Raw genomic sequence first — 21,817 nt, 5'->3', positions numbered from 1 at the left:
CAAATCTTTATTTTACATTCACTTTTAACACGTTATCAGCGCTTTGCTCTACGTGAACAAGGAGGAGAACGATGTGCCTATGTACCATCACCGAACTCGATACCGGAGATGAAGTCGACGTCCTTTGTTGCAAGTGATGCCGGCGTTATCTTCTCCGACCAATATTTTGCATGAGAACAAATCTCGGAAGGACAGAAGATCGATCAACACAGGCCAGCATGTACTGCCCTTCGATTCCTTCATCATGTACGAACTTGTAGAGTCTGGGAATGAAGCGCGGATCGAGGTAACTGCCACGATTATTCGTACCTTCACGATCGTCGATTCCAATGGGTTTCGTCGTCGTCGGGATCGAGACGCTGCTGGGTACATCTCCTCCGACGAGGATGAGAACGTGCCCTTCATCGGCCTGAGCGCCGTGAAAGGGAAGGGGACGACCAGGCTCCGCGCGCGCGCGGCCTCGCGCAAGCAGGCGCCCCTGTGCAGCCAGCAGCCTGCGCCTGGATCACGGTGGCCTCCGCGCTCCAGCGGCCTACGGCCCCAGCAGCCGACAAGCCCGTGGGCGGCGGCCCCCGCGCAGCAACCTAGGCCGCGGCCTCGCGCGGCTGGCAGCCCGCGCCTGCAGCGGCAGGCTTCCCCGATGGAGGCGGTCCTGTCCTCGCCTCACGCGCCCGACGGCTCACGGCTCCGCGCCCTTGCGGCCGGCGCTAGTGGCCTGCTTTCCTGCGCTCGTGGCGGCTAGAACCGCAGCCATGGCAATGAGCTCGCTGTCGGAGACGTCGCGCACCTCCTCCCGCGCCTCGCTACGGCGGCCGGATCCCAGCCCAGCGGTGGCCGGCCTTCCCGTGGCGGCGCCCTCGACGACCTGGACGGCTGGCGGCCCCTCTCGTGCCCACGGAAGCGGCCCCGCGCCTGCGCCTCGCGCGCAGCGGCCGACGGTTCCCGCGCCCGCGCCTCGCTGCGGCCTTGCGCCGGCGGCTAGAGGCCAGCCCGGCGGCGGCCGGTCACCATGGAAGCGGCTGAGAGGCGCCTTCGGAGGCCAAGAGACGCGACCGACGGGAAAACCGTCCGTTCCTCCGTGCATTGGATAAGGTTGTGCAGAAATGCACAAACCCCCCTTATTTTCTGTGAAATTCATGATAGTCCAAATGGATTATTAATATAATCCAGATTCATGATTAAGCCCTCAGGTTTTAACATGTCTGTAGCATACTATATTTACCTCATGTAAATATTAATTTTAGACCCTAGGTTTAAAATGCAATATGATGCACAATATTTACCTCAGTAAATAAGTATTTTTGAGACCCATGTGTCATCAAGAATTGCATCATGACATGTACTGCTGCAGATGAATTTATCACTGTAAATTCACTTTCCAGATCCTATGTTTTCTGGAATTTTTTTTAGTACTGTTCAAAGCGTTTGTCTAAATTTGCAAACCCAATAAACATGTGCTATTAACATTGCATGTTCAAAATGTTTGTTCAAATTGGCAAACCCAATAAACATGTAGTATTACTATCACGACCTTTGTATTGCAATTACTTTGTTATTTGCAATTTTCATTTTATGCTAAGCCCATTTATGCTTTATTTAAAGCTTATAGCGCTTACATTTTTAATGCAAAATTGATTAAATGTATTACCTCATTATTTATATAACACAAATGTTCCACATTATATGTTGGCCATACACAAGGTAGCGCTATAGTTGCTACTGTTGGATCTACACTAAATTCTTAGTGACTATTCTCAATGTGCGTACCCAACATCACAAATTGGAACATACGGTCTACATCTTTTCACAAAGATGACTACCATTAATCAGCATTCCTATTGACCATACACAAGGTAGCACCATAATTGCTACTGCGGGATCTACACTAAATTCTTAGTGACTATCCTCAACGTGCGTACCCAATTCGTTTGCGGATTAACTAAGGTCTACATCAATCTTTTGATGATTAACTTAAAATGTGTTTATACAAATTACATACACCACTTGGCATTTACTGTTCAACAGACTATGTCCATATTATTAGAGGTCTACATCTTTACGATGACTACCTCTAATGTGTTAGCATAAATGAGGTTTACACTATTAGAGAGATAGATCTTGTCTCCTATTTATTTTGCATTAATTAATACAGCATCACCATAGCAATTTAAATTTATCCTTAGCGTAAATTCAGAAAATCTATGGTTTAAATCTTGTTAGAATAATAGCCAGCAAAGAGTTTGATCTCTTGCTCTTGATGGTCACCATTATCTAACATGGTTAATGAACGTAATGTTAAACTTGATGTTCTATGGATTCATGGTAATATTTGATGCTCCTCATAAGAGAGTATCATCACTTATGATCAATTTAAATACGGAGTTTTATTTAAATAAAGCACCATATACATCCAGGTCACACGTATGTGTATCTCAATAGGTGCAAATCGAAGCACTATATGGTTAGCTTTCAATGAGTGATACAAACAACACAAGGCAGTCATTCTGCCCAATGTCAACTATGATTGGTCACAACTTTATCTCTAGGATCTTAAGTCCACTTGAGAATATAATTATGTTGTTCCAAAATATCCACCAATATTGCGTTTTCGTGAAAGCACATAACTTACCAAATGTATTCTAGATTAATTCCTACATTACTTTAGGTCTAAGTATATGATAAACTCTTATCGATGAATCATCATTAGCATTATAGTGATGCTCTATCATCTGAAGTACATTGAATTTTTAGAATCATACAAGTTCGATGCCATGTAATAATGCCATCTAAAGAACTTTAATGGTAAGATTTAACGCAAAAAGAAGTAGCAGCATCGTGTATTCCTTAGGGTCAAGGCATTTCCCAAATATGACAGAATCATATTCTGTCCCAATTGTGTATGTTACAGCCACACAACTTGGAAATGTCATGCCTTGAAACATTTAATTGATCGGTATTACAAATCCATTGGACATAAATATCCGGCTCAACAATAAAGATATGAAGCACGCTTCTATCTTCAACCTGACACCACCAGGAAGGCCAGTTGTTCATAACAAGTTTCATGAAGAAACTAAGTAGCAACCAAATACTTAATTAATAAGTGGGTCTTATGAGCATGGAGAGCACGATCATCGAATTTACTTCGCTTGATCCATTTTGCGACCAAAATTTGTCTCCCATTTACAAACATACCTAGTTTCTACGTCCCATTTTGGTGTTGTAATATAAAATATTGTCATCAATTTCAATTGAATATCACAATAATGTGCCATCACATTTGATATTCCATTAATTAACATGTATGTAATCTATATATCTGCAAAGAATGTCATTATATTCTTCATGCTATATATAGACTTATACGGGAGTCAATCCAAATGCAAAGAGAAATTTTGCCTAGTGGATAGTTGCACCACATACTCTATATAGGGAAGCAAAATATTCCTAAATTCTTACATAGAGATAAGAAAATATTTTGTTAATCGCTTGACGCGATGTCATGATAGTGGGTTTTGGTCGTGCTACTATCATACTCCCTATTGGTACTCAAATAATAATCATGAATCCATTCTTGGATTCTGATTCCATAATGTACCCAATTAAGATTATAGAGAAATCCGTCAATGTGGTTTTCATATGGAAACCTCAAGATGACAACTAAGAGGAGTATTTTTCTCTTAATAACGGATATGGCAATACTTAAACAAAACATCCTCAGTTTGATTTGACTACACATACATAACCTGTATCCAATGTTGCATACAAATAATTCTCTCTCTTGATGTCAACAAGACTAGGCACATTTGCCTTGGTTATTCAACTATAGAGATAATTTGAGAATTATTGTTAATTCTATTGGTCATAGCATCAATATGAGCCACTACATTTCTTGAAGAAATTCAAGAACAAACTTGTGACTCTATTTACCATTTTATGGACCATAAAGATACTATGTAATACACATTTATGCATCCATAATATAGTCACAGGTATGTCTCTTAGTCATGAGAATCATCACTATACCAAACTCATTGCTCGAAATCTTTAATTTAGAGTAACTTATCCTGGACGCGGGATCAAATCCATTTTATATGGAACTGTTTGGTTTTTGGGTACTATATATCAAGTACCTTATGTCTATATCAATAATGGTTTTATTAAGTCTCTTATTGAGAATCAAATTGCATGACATATTAAAATAGAATTGTAATTTACCAGAACTAAGTTGTTTTCATGCGGCCTTACACACCGCATCATTAATTCAAATTCATCAAGCTGCATTTATACAACTCCCTCCGTTGCAGTATGTACGTGAAACTTTGGCCGCAGCCAAACATTTCCTATCTGCGCATCGAGTATGTTTTCACATACCCATATCACCACCCCAACATACCAATGGGCATTAGGGATCCCAAGAGGTAACTCTGCAGGGGATTTATAAATTGTTCGTATGTTGATCATATTTGAGGATAATTCTAGGCATTAGGGGGAGATTTATACCACATCAAGAATGCCAGGAATCAAAAGAGCAATCCTCACATTCACGTACCAAAAAATTCTAAACCTAATCATTTAGAATATCTTATATTTGCATCATACTGTAAAGAATCTGCCAGAAACATTTACTGATAATAAGGGTGTCATAAAATTCTCTTATCCTACTTATAATGCGCCTGAAAGACTAGAGGTACCAATTAAAACCATTCAACTCCCACTTTCAAAGAAGAGGGGGAGAAGTACGGCCGCTCTTAAGGATAATGCTCCAAGTAAGCATCTGAGGATATCGAGGACAATATCCTCCAAATCAGTAAATCCAAGTCAACCTCAAGTTGGTAGACACCCAAAATAGATGAGCATCCAAAACCTGGATCAAAATCCACCCGGATCAACGGTGCACCCAAACTCTGATCCTGGGACATTGGAATACCCTGACTCCATATGGGAAATGACTCGGAGTCCAAAGGGTTAACATTTTCACATGCTATATTGATTTCAAGAACTGAATCAATCATTTAAAGACTACAAATTGTCGCAGCATATACTCCTCAAAGATTGTATTTTTACCTTACTGGATCCAGACCAAAAATCCTAGGCAGAGTGTCTTCACACTCAAATTTGGTCAAACTAAAAGGTGGTAATTAAAGAGATTGCTCTTGTTCAATGATGAGAAGTATTACCACAGTAATATCTTCCCTCATAGAGTTTCTTTTCAGAAGCAAGGTGGTGAACAATGAGAGCTTGTAGCATATGGTTTCACGCAGAGACCCAGCATAGTATACCCTATAGTATGTGTGAAAATGAAGTTTTCCAAATTCAATAATTGGCGGATCAAATGAATTTGATAGATTCGGACGTATAAGTCCCAATGGACTTCATATTCTGAATCCAAATACAAATCGCAACATACATTGTGTATAATTAAACATGATTGCGTATATTGGTTATTTTGATATCATCATGATATAGAAATAATTATGCAATCATTTGAGATACAATTTCCATCATGTGGATTCGAGATGGAGGATTTGGGTAAGACCAAATGTTGCTAGGCTTACAACTTGAGCACCGTCCTTTAGAGATTTTAGTGCATCAATCAGCCTATATCCAGAAAATATTGGAGAAATTCAATATGGACAAATCATATCATAACAATACCTCAATGGTTGTTCGTTCTTTAGAAATAGAGAAAGATCCATTTAGACCATGAGATATTGGAGAAAAGATATTGAGACCAATGTTCCATATCTTAGTGTCATTGGAGCACTTATGTATCTTGCAAATTGCACCAGGCCTGATATTGCATTTGTAGTGAACATACTAGTTAAACATAGTGCCAATCCAACTCACCGTCATTAGACGGGAGCGAAGCATATCCTCAGATATCTTTGTGGCATAAAGGATCTTGGTTTATTCTTTAAGAGAAATCATGATCCCAATATGATTGGATACACGGATGCTGGTTACTTATCTGGTCCTCATTCCAAACTGGATTTGTATTCTTACATGGAGGTACAGCTATTCATGAAGTCTTCTAAACAGACTCTGACGGCGACCTCTACTAATCATTCTGAAATTATTACTCTATACGAGGCATTACATGAATGTGTATGACTTCGCAGAATGATTAACCACATACAACATGCATGTGGTATTGGTTCAATTGAATCACCTACAATTATCTATAAAGATAATTTTGCTTATGTTACATAAATGCAAACAGGTTACATAAAGAGTAATGTCGCTGAGGACATTGCCCCTAAGTTGTTTTATTCCCCATAAGTTATAAGAAAGCGGGGAAATAAACATCTTGCAAATTCAGTCATGTGATAATCTCGTTGACCTATTTACTAAGTCCTTATCAACTTCTGTGTTTCAAAAATTGGTACATGGAATTGGTATGCGGCGACTTCGAGATTTACCAGAATCAGGGGGAGACATCTACTAAATGTTGACCTGTACCAGCATCATATTATACTCTTTTCTTTCACAAGTTTTACTTGTAAGGTTTCTTGTCAAAGTTTTTAATGAGGTAATATTAACATAAGCATGTGTCATATTTCCTATTTTCCCCACCGGGGTTTTTGTGGAAAATATCAAAGACACATATTGCCCTCACAACTCATCCATGGTTTTTCTGAAAAGTTTTTTCATGTGAGTTATCCAAAAGGCAATACCAATAATATGTCGTCATATTTTCTCCTAATTTTCCCACTGGATTTTTATAGGAGTTTTAGCGGCATATCACTTTATATTGCTCCTCATATTTTTCCTTAAAAGGTTTTTGGAGGAGTTATCTTTATGTCGTATCTCCAATATTTTTCCCCACTGGGGTTTTTAATGGGATACCAATGACATAGTGGTTTACTTAAATCACAAATAAATATGCTATTTTCTCCTTATTTTCCAATAAGGTTTAATGGAGTTTTTATGGCATATCATATATTCCTCAGATTTTTCCCATAGGGTTTTTCGAGGAATTTCAGCTTACAGCTGCATTGATCTCAAGGAAGATTCGATCAAGGGGGAGTATTGTGAAACGGTCTCTCAACAGACACCTGTTCACGAAGTGATCTCATCCATCAATTACAAGATTAGTGGATAGGATTAGACAGTTAGTTTTACTCCAAAGGGCATGTCCTTTGGGAACAGTCGTGTCCCTTCGTGACACCTCCTCACTTGTATAAATATATTTCAGAGATCAATGAAAGATATAGTTCTCCCAAATCTTGTTCATTTTACATTCACTTTTAACAATCGCAACGCCTTTCCCTCAATGCCCTAAAAAAGTCGCTATAGAATTTATGCTGATTAAATTTTCTCAAGTTTGTTTATAGAAAATACTATCAACATTTATACCTCTAAATAAATTTATCATGAAAAACATATTGAACGATTTTTATCTAATTATATTAATTATATATCATAAATACTAATATTTTGGTGAGATTTTAAAATATTCGACTTCCCAGGAAGTAAGAATGATATTCTTTATGGGACTAGAGTAGGTGTGTCGTAACCTTATTTTGATTTAATTGTATTTGGTACAAGGACGCTCTCAGGTGAAAGGGTGGGACTAACTGATGTATACGGGCAGAAGAAAACTACCGTTTTGATAACCGAAATATCTTTGGCCTATGGTCTTGTTTGCTTCGCTGAAAAAACAAGCCGAAACACTATTCCGGCTGATTTGTTGTGAGAGAAAAACACTGTTCCGGCTGAAAAAAAAACAAGCTAAAAAGTACGGATTATAAGACAAGCTGAAAAGTATGCATATTGAGGGTGGACACAAAACCTAGTATCCGAAATCCAAATCAAAATTACCTGAACCCAACCCTGAAATGCCCAATTACATGAAATATTCGAGATTGTCAATTATCATGTAATTGGGACCAATTGATCCATGATATAATTGTTCATGTGTTTTGTTCTAAAATACCACTAAAAGCTTTTTTTATTGCTTAAACTTCAAGTTATAGTTCTATCTCATCTGAATTTTTTGCAGTTTTACTAAAGTCAGGTAGTAAAAGAATGCCCGAACCCAAACACAAAATTTCAGATACTAGCTTTCTCAACAAAATTCAGATGTCAAATTTGGAAATGCGAATCGAACCCTAATTTTTCCAGTAACCCTGAAAAACTACGGTGTCCATCCATAAATCAAACACGGCCTCATCGACTCGGTACCTTTCCATGTCTATTTGTGACCCTAAAACAAGTCTGATACGGCCAACGACATTTTCCTTTGTATAAAAGCAGGAGACGAAGACGAAGACGAGGCACATCATGTCAATCTCGTGCGTAACATGCACAAGACAGGTTAGATTCAGGCCAGCAGCGCTCACATATGGATCAGGCAAGATAACATTTCCGGCAGTAGCTTAGGTGTACAGAATTAGTCCTCCCCACAACGCTGAGACATGTGCAGGTAAGCAGAAATAGCATTCCTTTCACGGCAAAAGAGTAGGGAAGAAACCACGGCATAAATAGCACTCATGATGAAGTTTTGTACAGCCTTAACTAGAAATCTAAAGGCTACCAAAAATCTGGAGTAATGAATACGGAACCGAATCATCATCTCATTAGACTGACTATCATCTCTACCATGAAAATTCGAGTGTACATCAAGTTAAGAAGAATCGGTGATAAATAGATTGCCTGTACAGGGAAGAGCTAGCATCCATCTACTCTACGCCATAAAGCTTGTATAAACCTGCAGAGCAACCTTGATGTTAGCTATCCATTTGAACACTACATGAATTTAATTGACAACACACAGTGAACGTACCTTAAGCCACGGAGACAACCAAGTCCTCCGGAATAACGAAGCAGCTCACTTTGAGAATCGGTCAGTTGGAATGTGTATTTAGCTGCAAGAACATAAAGCAAGTGCAAACTCTCTTAATCTGCAGTTCAGTGTGCAAGATCATCCTATTTTCAACATGGCATACAAACAGTAGCACATGCAAACATAACTCTACAAAACTGAGACAGACATCAGTGATTCTCAAGGACTATAAGCGGAGGAAAAGCGGCATCTTATATTATAACAAATCAAAAGTTTCCACACCATGACTGCATTCTAGCCTCCAAAGAAATTTGCAGAATCTTCAAAAGCATAAGATTTAATGCAAAAGCTAGCATTCCAGAGAAACAAGGTTGAACGATGGAATAAATAAGGAAAACAATGCATATTCTCAATCAGATACAAAGTGGTCCCAAATTGTTACTGAAATATCAAACAAACACAAATCTAATCAGAGGCTAGAGGATTTCATCAGAAACCAGGTGAGAACATTTCAATCCACTAAAAGATGATAACAGGCTTTGTACAGTGTACTTTTTGTGCCTCCTTTGTTTTTGTAAGTAATGACTTTGCTGTGGAGATCTCCCTCACAGTTCTTTCATTAAAAATGATAATCAGCAAATACAGAAGTACTGAGATTGCCATAGCCAATACATGGGAACAGGGTTTAAAACAATCATAGAAGAATAGGATTCTCAGTCTTTGATTTCAATAAAAGTGGAGACTAATCTTTTTCTAGAAATGTTGGTTTCCAGTCATATAAATCAGCCCCAACAAATATGCAGAGTCATACCTAGTGCTCCTAAATGCATTGTTTATAGACAGTTGTCAATACCAAAGAGAAAATATAAGTTTAATGCATCCATAACATACCTCAAAACGCATGTGCCTTTTTGCCAGTAATGATTTGGGAAATGTGAAGTCCCCTGCTGAAAGCTTCATTGAACAGGATCCTTGTTTGCATTTCTTGAAGCCCAGGCAACCATGATAATACAGCCACAGGTGCCATAACAATTACTCCAAACAATATGTCATACAAACGTGCCACAGTAACCACAGTTTTCCAGACCATCTCAGATCTCCTCAGATATGGCTTGAATACCAGAGCAATAGATACGATTCCCCAGCCAGTTGGCAGAAAAGCCAAAAGACTAGTAAAAGTATCAACAAACTGAAACTTTGTGAATTCTAACAGCACAACAATAGCAGCCACTGTGCCCCCAACAATGATTGCCTGGACAAGACGATACCGTATGTGCTTCTTTGCCGAATATCTGTCTCGAAAGTAAGCCACTGTCACAAGAGCCACAAAAGCTAGGAGGATGCATGCCCATGAAAGAAGGTAGACAAGGATGCTTCTACTCTGACCAGCAATGTGAAGCCGATAAACAATTGCATACTGAAAGAAGAAAAATCGAAGGTCTAATAAGATTTCCAAGATGCAGCCCCATAGACCCGTCGTCCGGAGATGATCAGTTTCATCCTCCCACCACGTCTCCCAGCTTTGATCTGACTGAACTGAGATCCCACCCTGGAACCAGATCCAGCTTAGAAAGTCCTCAAAGTCATTAAAATTCTTCAGCCAGTCAAAACCAGAGGGATTAAAAATGAAGGGAGCAAGAATCCATGACGACACAAGAAACCAACTTGAAAGTGTCAGCAGAATATACACCAGTGTATTCCCAGATGCACTGCCATAAGATGCATAAAGAGTTAATATCACACCAAGTTCTATAGCTTTGATGAAATGGCTGTGAGCATAGAGCCTGTAGTTTTCAGCAAACTTCTTATGCTCTACAACAAAGCCTCTGCCAGTGGCCCGATACTTCGCTCCTCCGTGAAGGATCGTCCTCCCATAATAGTGTGTCTTTGTTCCCATGGAGAATGTGTAGAAAACAGATGCAAACTGTAGCTGCATTTTCATGAAATCCCACACAGCAGTGAGGAACCCGTGCTCAAGTGAGTTTTCAATAATCATGGGTAAAGCTGTGAACAGGCCTAGCTGTATGACAAACTGCTGATTGAGGACAGCTCCCAGGGCTGCATTATTAGAAGAGGAAGTGTTCTTGCTGATATAGTCCTCAAGCCCACTGAGTGCAAGGTAAAAGCGCCCCCATACAAATGCATAGACAGTTAGCACAACCATCATTGTATTGAAATAGAATCCAACAGTTGTATAGAAGAAAGAGAGCATCCGGAAGAAATCCAATCGGTGGCCCAACCTGTAAACATCTCGGCTCAAAGTTTGTTCACCATTGCCACTAGCAACCTTGGCTTCAAACATAGAGACCTGGTTGAGCCCCACATCTCTACCTTTACCAACCTGGATATATTCATGGTGTGTAACATTACCGCCACGGAGGGTACAGTTGAAACCAGCAAATATATCCTCACTAATGTTGATTGTCTTTGATGCTTTACTGATACCACCTCGGCCCAAAAACCAAAGACGATCAAAAACATCTGGGTGGCCATAATGCATTCTGACTTTAAGTGGATCAGCCAGAACACGCTGCCCCAGAGTGACAAAACTTGTCTCCTGGGCAGACATGAACCAAGCAAGAGAAGAAACTGAGCCCGTGAAGACATGTTCCCGAACCCCAAGAATTTTAGGCTTGCGAATTCCATAATAACTATTGAACTCTTCTAGCAGGTTTCTCATCTTTAGAGCTTCTTCAAAGTAGTTGTCTTGGTTCATATCAATCGTTTGAAGTGCATCGCCCCTTGTGAAGATGAGTGCATGATTCTGATTTTCTGGCTTTCCTTCGCCAATCTTCTTGAACTCTCCAGGCAACTTAACCCGATAGATTTCAACCTCCCTCTGCAGTTGCTGATCATACTTCACGAGAACAGAGAAGAACTCTTTTTCGTTGCCATTGACCTGCCTTTCATCAACATAGGCAACACGTAATGCTTCATAATTTTTCATTAGCTCCAGTATTTCAAAAGCATTGGGGTCATTCTTAGCTTTCTGCTCTCCATATAGCTGGCATGCAACTACATATGTGTATTTCATGAGGACAGTCCCATACTCGCTTCCTTTAAACAAGGAGCTCACACTACTGCTTGCTCTGCTCAATGCACGAGAGGAAGATGCCCTGCTGTAATACCCTGACCCACCAGCAACCCCATCATGCCTTGAGGATCCAATTCTTGAGGAACCCATAGTAGCTAACTCCCTTGTCCCAGTCTTTAAGTCATGTTCAGAGGCAGAATCCAGAAAAGTCAGCATTTTGAGAGCTTCATAATTGTACATCATTCCCCTCACCGTACGTGATAACGTCTGTCCCCTGTATGAGACCCAGTGCCGAAGATCCCTTAGCCTTTCCTTCTCACTGTACAGCTCGTTAATATCAGACATCCCCTCACGTTTCATTCGCTCTACAAAGTACTCCCACTCATCTGGGTAAATCTGTTTTAGATAGTATAATATTGAGATGCCATCTTCATTCTCTTTATAGAGTTGGTCCTTGCTGTACAACACATCCTCCTTATAATAAGGCGTCAAGACACTGAAAGCCATCATCTTCTCAACCTGGGTTGCCCTTGGTATGTTCATAAACAATGAATTGCTGAAAAAGGCAATCCTCCGACGAGCTTCAAGGTTCTGTGGGACATTGATCATAGAGTCCCTGGAGGTCAGGATGGTGTGCATGCGCCTCACTTGCTTATAGAAGGTAGCATTCTCCTCTTCAGGAAGCACAACTGCATCCACAAAGAGAAGCCTGGTGGGCCTTGATTGTGCAAGACCTTCATTTCTCAATTGTTCCATGCTCCTCTTCTCAGCCTGGAAATCACGAACGACAACATCATAGAGAGTCTGCAAGGCATTAACTATCTTGGTAACATCTTTGGTGGGCTTGAGGAGGAGGCCCAATAGAGCAACAAGCCTTGTATGGATATTATGCAGCTCAGTCATCTTATAGCCCACAGTGAACTTCTCCATCTTCATGGATCCATCAAAATCACTGAACAATTGTGTAACAATGTCATGCTCCTCAGTCCCCTCCTTGATGATCTCAAGAAGCAAGTGCTTTGCACTATCATAGACCTCAATCACAGCACAACGACGATAATCGTTCTTGCATATCTTCCTCCATAGCCTGCGATCAGGTCCTCTAACCTCTTTTGCCTGACCGAGTGCAAGGGACAGCTCATTACAGAGCAAGAAACAAGGCCAACGGATTACACGCACATTCCACAGCTCAGGCGGCAGCTCAAGAAGCTCAACCTCACGATCACTAACAATGTCTTCCTCCCGGAACTTGCTTAATATCTCATTCCAAACGAGTGCAAACCGCCGTGCCTCCACCTGATTTGACTCGATCTTCCGAAAGGATCGGCTGAAACCGTACCTTAGCTGCAATCGCTGCCAGAAATTGCGAAGACGGCTGGGCAAGAAGCTCTCATCCACCTGCTGCTCCTCTGGCATGATGTTGAATGACATGGCACTTGCAAAGAACTGGAACCGAAGTCGCAGCTGTTTCATGTCCCTGATCTCCCCCAAATGTGCAAAAAGCCCCACAAATGCACCCGTCAGAGAAGAAAAGATAGCATACCAAATCTGGATATCCATGAGGTAGATCAACACCACTGGTAACCAGAGCACAAACACCGCAAAACGATTGCTTTGGCCAAAGAACTCATGCCAAGTATACTGGATTCCACTCAGCTTGTATATCTCTTTTGTGGGTTTTACAAGTGGCCTGACTTGGAGAAAATAGCTGAAGGCAAACTTCACGGCAAGCAAAAGCACCCAGAAGATGGAGTACTTGACATTGTCAAAGGTGCCCTCACGTAGTCCTCGGCCAACAAAGCTGCGGCTCTGGAACCACCAGGTGAGGGCATAACAGATCTTCCAATTTGTCTTCTCCAAAGCGTTTCGCACCCAGGGCACAATGAAGAGCACGATAGCAAGGACCTCAGGGATAACAAACGCTGCAGCTGCATAGAGGAAGCTCATGATCCGTGAATCAGCTGCTGACGACCACTGCCCATTGCTTGACCTCTGGTTCCAGATCCTCTTGTATAGGACAGCAAACGCAAGGACCCATGCGGCTGCAACAATGGCCTTGAGCACCATGCGCACAGCAAGCGTGCGACCATCCCTGAATGCGCGGGGGAACTGCGTGCCGATGTCCAGAAGGGACTGGAGGAACCGGAGCGCAGCCCAGGTGATGAAAATGGAGAGCACGCGCGCCTGTGTGTCCTTGGACTTTGAGCCCCGGGATGAGCGCAGATCATCCCACGGCCACTTCGCGCCCTCCCACGCCACGATCGCGGCAGCTTGCAGGTAGAGAATCAGCATCACCCACAGCCTGTCGAAGCTCCGGTAAATGTTCCAGAACGAGCGGACCTCGACGAAGCCCGTCTTGCGTACGCGGCTGCGGTCCGGCGGTGTGCGGAAGAACTGGCGCGACTGCTCCATGGGCCAGCCGAGGCGGTCGAACACGTCATGGCGCCAGAAGTACTCGTTCATGTCATCGTAGTTCCTCCAGGCGGCGTGCGGCACCTTGCCGTCGCGGCTGGACTCGGCCTCGGCGCGGATGACGTCGTAGATGGGCGTGACGACGCGCGTGAGGAAGGCGTTCTCGCCGTGCACGGCGGGGTTGACGGGGCGGCCCGTGGCGGTGTCGATGAAGCCCTCGAGGATGCGGTGCAGCTCGCCGGCCATGTGGTGGTAGATGTAGCAGAGGCACTCGGGCATGAAGCGGAGGTTGGCGGCCTCGCCCCAGACGAGCAGGTGCAGGCCCGTGTAGAGCAGATCGGCGCGCGGGTCGCCGTCGGGGATGTAGACGGAGGGGCGGCGGCCGAGGAAGCCGCACCAGGAGGTGTAGTTGCGGAGCAGCTTCTTCCGGATTTGGCGCGCGATGCGGGGCTCGAGCGTGTCGGAGAAGTCGGCGGAGGAGAGGCGCATCTGCGCGTTGGCGAGAAGGAGCACGAGGTGCTCCCGCTGGTTCCTGACGTTGTCGCGCTGGAAGCCGAAGAAGGCGCCGAGCCAGTCCATGAGGTCCTGGTCGGCGCGCCACTGCGAGAAGGGCGGCGGGCGGAGGCCGCCCACCGTCCGGAGCGCCGCCGCGGCCGCCCGCACCTCGGGGAACCGCAGCGACGGGTGCTCGGCGAGGAGGTCGTGGATGGGCAGGATGTTGTAGGGCTCACCGCCCGCGGCCGCCGGCGGGGCGGCCGCGCGCCGCTGGGTGCCGCGCGGCGTGGTCATGCTGGCATTGGGTGGGGTGTTAGGGCTGGGCTAGATCTGGGGAGCGGGCGGCTAGAGAAGTGGAAGGGGTGGAGGCGTGGAGCTGGATGGATTCTGGAAGGAAGGTTTGGGGGATGGTTTGAAAATTGAAACGCGTGGCGACCGGCGTGGGGAAGGGGATGGACGATGGAGTGCCCAGTGCCGGGCCCGGGCGGGACAGTGGGCGAAGCGGCGGAGGAATTGAGAAGGGCAGGCGGGCTGGGTGGCGTGGGGTTGACTCCCTACAAGAGGGCGACGCGAACCAGGAGGCGAACTCGCGTGATTAGCCGGAATCTATGGAGCTAACGGTGAAATGAAACGGCGGATGGTCTACCTCTTGTTTCGTGTCTCGGTTTTGGAATGGTTTGAGCGTTTATTTTTGGTAATAAAATTAATGACGAAGGATATTGCCATTTCCATACTCAAGTTTGTTCGTTTTACCTTTTTTGCGAACTAGTTTCATGCAAGTAGAAATGTTGAATGAATGAATGATGAGATTGTTTCTGCCAAAAAGGAAAAAAAGGCATGAATAGCCTTCTCTATCACTACTCTATATAGCTGTATATTGACCTTTGACGTGTAAAAATCGGTATATTAAGGAGAAGTCTTGCTCCCGTCATCAAATAAGTTTGTTCAGGGCAGGACCAATTGAAGGCTAATACTCGGTAGTAGTATCACCTAAAAAAGATGCCACGTTCACAGGGGAATATTTGAGGTAAATACAATCATAACGCAAGCTGCTCAAGAAAAGTTCTTTGGGTAGTGTTTAGATGGTGAAAATTTTTGCAAAATACTACTGTAGCACTTTTCGTTGTTATTTGATAATTAGTGTCCAATCATAGACTAATTAGACTTAAAAGATTCGTCTCGTGAATTTCGTCTAAACTGTGTAATTAGTTTTATTTTTTTATCTATATTTAATGCTTCATGCATGTGTCAAAGATTCGATGTGATGAAAAATCTTGAAAAATTTTGCAAAATTTTCTGGAACTAAACCGGACCTGGGTTAGATAATGCTTACCTTTTGCAAGTCCTGATCTTACATGGTTCTCAAAAACATTGCAGCAACCTCTCAACCAACGCATCTATTATAGTGGCTTCAACTTTTGGATTGACGAGACCACTGTTGCTTTTGCAGGCCACTCTGCACGCTACGGAGCTACTGGTCTATTTGACGTAGATGCTTGGCGCAAACGTAGAATCTGGAGCAGTACGCCACGTCCTTGCGTTGGGGAAGCCCTCATAATTTCGAGCTCTCGTCATCAAATTAGTATGAGACATGAGAGCACCTGTTTCTCGACTCCCATTGTAGGAAAGGACAGCTATATCACGAGTCGTGTACTTAACATGTTACACTATCGTTGATCCTAGGATGGTATGGTATAATTTAGCATTGCCATGTTTATCAAGAAGGAAATTTTTGGCTCAGGAGAGTATAGATCCCCTTCCTGTGCTTTTAAGTTCATATTAGTCCACTCCTTCATGTGTAAGGAATTAGATATCACGTCTGCAGATGCAATTAAGAGCACCCCTTGATGCATCCCTTTTTTGTGTATGCCTCGTCAGGCCAACTAGGTTTAGAGAATAAAATAGTATTCTTGTGGATGACAATAATAGTTGCAGGGGCTACAATAGCCTCGAAGAGAGAAGACATGGACAACTAAAATTGTGAGGGAAAAATGGAAGCGAGATAGTTGTAAGGATAACAACAATATGCTTGTGTTGGATAGATAGTAGTTTCAACTTTTCTATTTCTATTTGGACATATATTAATTTCGAATGAAACCATTAGTCACGCCCTAAAGCAAATTGGGCTGATCTCATAGTTCTTCTCAAGTCATCGTTTTTTTGTATTAGTTAAAATCAAGCCTTGCATTGATGATGAGTTTAAGTTTTGCATTTCAACCAAAAGCATAGGAATTTGTTGGTACTGAACATCAAACCAAAAAAAATGTTACAGTAATAAATAATAACTAGTCTATTCACATAAATGGACTAGTTATTCTTTATTTCTGTAACCAGTCGGATGCCTCAATATAGATCTTGTGAACAACTGAAATGGAAAATGACTACGGAAATAGAATTGTACATCCAGAATAGACCTAAGAAAACATGATCCCAGTCAGATACTTTACATGTTCCCCCTCCCCCAGGTCCGTCGCAAGGGAAGCGAAAGCCAAGATTTGCTTTATCAGATATCAGCCGGGAACTGCGAGCAAATAAAACACTTTTCAAAAGTATTAATACAGTCACATGAATGACAACAGATTCATACACCCCCACTGCTTTTCTCACAAGATTGACCTTACCACTTGTCTTCGATCTACTCATGTTCAAGGGCGGAGGGAGGGCACATGAGTCGATCGACAACAGAAACTGCAGCTACTCATGTGTTTGCATTAGTTGCGCCGGTGCCGCTACAAAACGGCCGACCATCACGCTGCAGGCGCGGGGCGGTGTCCCGCGAGGCCGCGGGTCGCGGCACTGGTTTCTTTATTCAACTTCAGCGTAGGCAGCGACGGACGACACGTCTGCCCGGAAGGTTCAAACAAACGTTCGTCCTCGCCCAGTCGCCCTTGTCGCTGTCTGCCGAAGTCCCGGTTGGCAGAATTCAGAGGCGCGAAGCATCTCTGGTCAGTCCAGACGTCCTCTGGTACTCTATCTCTAGGGCCTTGTTTAGATTGATGTTAGGAATCAGTACTCGGTACTATAGTATTTTTGTTTATATTTAATAATTATTGTCCAATCATAGCCTAACTAGACTCAAAAGATTCGTCTTGTAATTTACAATCAAACTGTGTAATTAGTTATTTTTTTATTTATATTTAATACTTCATATATGTGTCTAAATATTTGATGTAATAGAGAGACAGTGAAAAAACTTGTAATCTAAATAAGACCTTGGTTTCCATAAGTCAGGTGACTAAAACTTATAAGTCATGTCTGTTTGGTTGTAAATAACTTATAAGCTTATTAAAGGTATGGGCCCCATATGAAAAAGGGTGACTTATAAGTTTTAAGCAGGGTGAACCAACTTAAAACTTATAAGCAGAGGTGACTTATAAGTTGGTGGTATTTAGTAAAATAAGTCATTTATTTTACTTTTTAACTTATAAATAGATGACTTATTTGGAACAAACAGACTCTGCAGGAGAAGAGAGGCATCGACTATTTATTTGTTCAGATCCCGATCATACGGGCACGGCACCGGGCTGGATCGGGGGTCCGCGCTGCCATGTGAGCCGGCGGTGGGGCCCGACCACGCCTCGGTTTGTTGAGCTGCAACTGCAGGCGCGCCCCTTTTGTCGCCTGCGTGAGTAGCCGGGAAAACGACGGCAACCCGTCACACGCGGCACGCTTGCTTCTTGCTTGTGAGCCCGTGTGGCCACGCAAACCGCGTGGAAAGCTGTTACGCTCAATCCAGTGAACGAGAAGAATCGTCTCGCCTCGCCTCACGCGTGTGGTGATCCATCGTTTTACTGACCGACCATGTAACTGCTACTCTTGGGCGCTTGGCGATAAAGCTCCTCCGGTGACCAATCATCGCTAGAAATAATCCAGCAGTCCTTGCAAAACGACAGTTCACTGGACCAGAGTTTCCTTCTTCGCCACCCCGGATCCGGAAGGTAGCTGAACAACCTCATCTGCTTAACGTTTGCCCAAACTGGTACTGATGCAGTGATGCATGCAACCATGATCGGCCGAGGTTGTCATTTCAGGACGGTGGTGCGACGGTGCTATTGTTAACGAAACAACAGGAAGTACAGGCACTTTTATCACTATACTAGGCTCTCTTTTTTTGAGAAAAAAAAGGCGCATGTGGATTAACAATGACACCCATGTGATCGACCTGGATCTGATTCCAAACAAAAATATGTACAAATAACTTGACATTTTTTGCAAGACGAGAGAGCTACGGCCTACGAGTAGAGCAGCTAGCTAGGCACATCACATCAGTTATCCCTTTCAGACCTTTTTTCCCCTTGAAGAATCGTTCCTTTCCGATTCTATACATCAGACAGGTCGCAAGATTACATATGTACTACGGCCAAATTCTAAATTTTTTTACTTTCTTTCCATCATATCAATTTTTAGTCGCTTGTATGGAGTATTAAATGTAGGTAAAAAAAATAACTAATTGCACAGTTTAGTTCGAAATCACGAGATGAATCTTTTGAGCCTAGTTGGTCCATAATTGGACAATATTTATCAAATAAGACGAAAATGCTACTATTCATCGGTTTGAAATTTTTTCGCAATCTAAACGAGGCCTACGTGTCTACTATGAGAGATTAACGCGTTGGATGAGGATGATGAACTTGTTGATGGCTCCATGACCGTATGAGATCTTTGTTTGCATAAGTAATTCCAACCCGTCGCACTCTGAGAAAGCGGCTTCGATGCGACGAATTCTCAACGCGCAGGTGGGCCGAGGCCCCAAGATTCAAGAGGAAATAGTATTGTGTAAACTTCGGAGCTGAGATTTGGCGACGTTGACGCGCTTAGTTAATCGATGGATCGAACACGGTTACTACACGGATGATAACGTGGCGCTGCTCATAGCTGTTATCTTACTCCATCCATGGGACTCTGGCTACGTGTATGGGCATGGCACGGAATTCCCGTTCAATTGACCGCTTAGGCCACCCACCATGTGTCGGTGTTTCGACCCGGGGTCCTCAACCAACCAGTAAATTTGAACTGCGTGCCCCTAATTCCGGATGATGATGCAAAGAGACACAAGGTTTATACTGGTTCAGACAATCGATGCCCTACGTCCAGTCTGAGAGATCGATCTTGTATTCATTGCACCGAAGTGCTTGTAGTAGAGGGTTACAAGCTAGGGGAGAGAGGGAGTTAGTCCCAGGTCTCGGCAAGGTGTCGTGTGGGCCGCTTGAGACGTTGCTCTCAGACGGCTGGGATGTGTGCGTGTGTGTGTTGCAAAGTGTTCTTCTCTTCCAGTCCTCGTCTAAGTGGCCCAAGTCCTCTCCTTTTATAATTGAAGGGAGGACAAGGACAGTACATGTGCTGACTATACGGCGTCGTGCCAACAGGGGCGGTGTGTCCAAGCCCTGTAGCCTGTTCCTGTGGCGGCGTGGTCGTCGGAGTGGTCCGTCCTTGGAGCACTGGGGCGACGTGCTGGTCACGTCCGACCCTGTGCGTCATGGGAGCCCCTGGGCTGCCTCGGAGTGGGTGCGGCGGTGAACGTGCAAGCCGCTATGGACGGACTGTGCGCGAGGCCGAGGCTTGGTCGGTGCCGAGGCTGCACCGCAGTGGAGGGTCTCGGCGGGCACACACCCCGAGATAGCCGAGACCTTGGTGCACAGTGTCGAGGCCCCGAGTGGGCGGCTGATCTGGTGCGCCGGCTTGGAGGCGGTGATGACCCGGGCCAAGTTGTCCGTGCAATGTTGTTTTCGAGGCGGGGATCGCGGGACACAGTGTAGTGTGGGCGCTGATCGTGGGCACAGCGTCAGAACACAGTGGCTGGTAATCCCCGCTGTGCCCTATCCCAGCCGGTATAGCGCTGATGCGACCTCGGGTCCCATCGGCCATTCTGTGGCATCGAGCCATTGTCCGACTGAGATTACGGGAGTGATTGAAGTATTAATGAGACATAACGCGCTGTCGGGAGGGTCGGTCGAGGCGGGGGGCGACGGGCTGCGGACGAACCGGCCTCGAGCGACACGAAGAATGAGGCCTCGCGTGAGATGGAGATCAGACTCCTTGCCGAGGCCTTCCGCGAAAGGCCTCGCGCGATACGGAGAATGCACCCCCTGCCGAGGCCTTCCGTGGAGAGCCTCGCGCGAGGCGGAGATCGTGTTCCCTGCCGAGGCCTCCCGTGGAGAGCCTCACGCGAGGCGGAGATTGCGTCAGGACGCCGAGACCTCCTGCGTGAGGCTCGAGGCGAGGCGAAGGGCCTGGTGGGCTCGGACGTGGCGGGTGAGGGGCCCACGGCTTACCTTCTAGCTTTATTTTTTGATGGGACTTTAGCGACCCTTTGATGTTCGCTCGGGGTACCCCGTTCTAAGGTACCCGACAGTAGCCCCCGAGCCTCCGGGGGAGTGCGTGCACTCTCCCTGAGGGTTTGCCGAGGCTTGGTTTATACCCGCTCCGTAGGAATTGGGTTTTGTTTCTTGAGGTTCCGGTGGGTGCGCACGAGCGCACCCGCCGAGTGTAGCCCCCGAGGCCCTAGAGGAGTGGAGTTACTCCTCCAGGGGCTTTTTTCATTTTCGCGTTTGAGCGAGTAGTTTTTATCGCATTTGCCGAGCCCATAAGCGCAAGTTCGGATTGTGGGGGTCTCGACGAGGCTGTAGGAAAAGCCCTCTAGCCTCCGCACGGAGCGAGAGGTTCGTTAGGGGTCCCCTGACTTTGGGTACGACCCTCACGCTTTCTTTTTGCTCAGAAGGAGGGGTGGAATGTGCCAGGCTACCCTCAATGGGCACGAGCGTGGACACTTCCGGTGAGCTGTCATCGGGTGAGTCCGAGTGAAGGCCCGTACCCTGTTCGCTAGGGGACGGCTAGTGGTCCAGAGACGCACTCCAAGAGTACCAGAGGGTTTCTCTAGTGGGTGCCGAGGCCGTTCGCTAGGCCTCGGTGTCTCGGTGCCTCCCTACGGTGGGATCTCATTCGGAGACTTCCCTGCCGGTCTCGGATACGATTTAGGACGCCCCGAGCGACTGTTCGCTCGGGCCTCGGCCATTCGTAGGCTTGCCCCAAAGTCGTCCCTAACTCTGTTGCCCTGGGGCGGCTATCGAAACCTCTTAGAGGCCCAGCCT

At 44.7% G+C, this 21,817-nt stretch overlaps 1 protein-coding gene and 1 non-coding gene across 2 annotated transcripts; both read right to left on the bottom strand.

Moving 5' to 3' along the window:
- Positions 1-8,464: 8,464 nt before the first annotated feature.
- Positions 8,465-15,258, bottom strand: LOC136456333 (callose synthase 12-like). Its single transcript, XM_066456158.1, has 3 exons — positions 9,680-15,258; positions 8,789-8,870; positions 8,465-8,713 (listed from the first exon to the last, which is right to left on the bottom strand). The coding sequence occupies exon 1, from the start codon at positions 15,021-15,023 to the stop codon at positions 9,681-9,683; it is 5,343 nt and encodes a 1,780-aa protein (XP_066312255.1). The 5' UTR covers positions 15,024-15,258; the 3' UTR covers positions 8,465-8,713; positions 8,789-8,870; position 9,680.
- On the bottom strand, positions 11,997-12,076 carry LOC136462079 (small nucleolar RNA J33). The gene has a single exon (XR_010760600.1). It is a non-coding gene; the product is annotated as a small nucleolar RNA J33 (small nucleolar RNA).
- Positions 15,259-21,817: the final 6,559 nt, after the last annotated feature.

This window comes from Miscanthus floridulus, chromosome 6 (genome assembly GCF_019320115.1).
Source record: "Miscanthus floridulus cultivar M001 chromosome 6, ASM1932011v1, whole genome shotgun sequence".
Classification (NCBI taxonomy): domain Eukaryota; kingdom Viridiplantae; phylum Streptophyta; class Magnoliopsida; order Poales; family Poaceae; genus Miscanthus; species Miscanthus floridulus.
The sequence above is the reverse complement of the archived record's forward strand: the minus strand, read 5'-3'. Positions and strand labels throughout refer to the sequence as shown.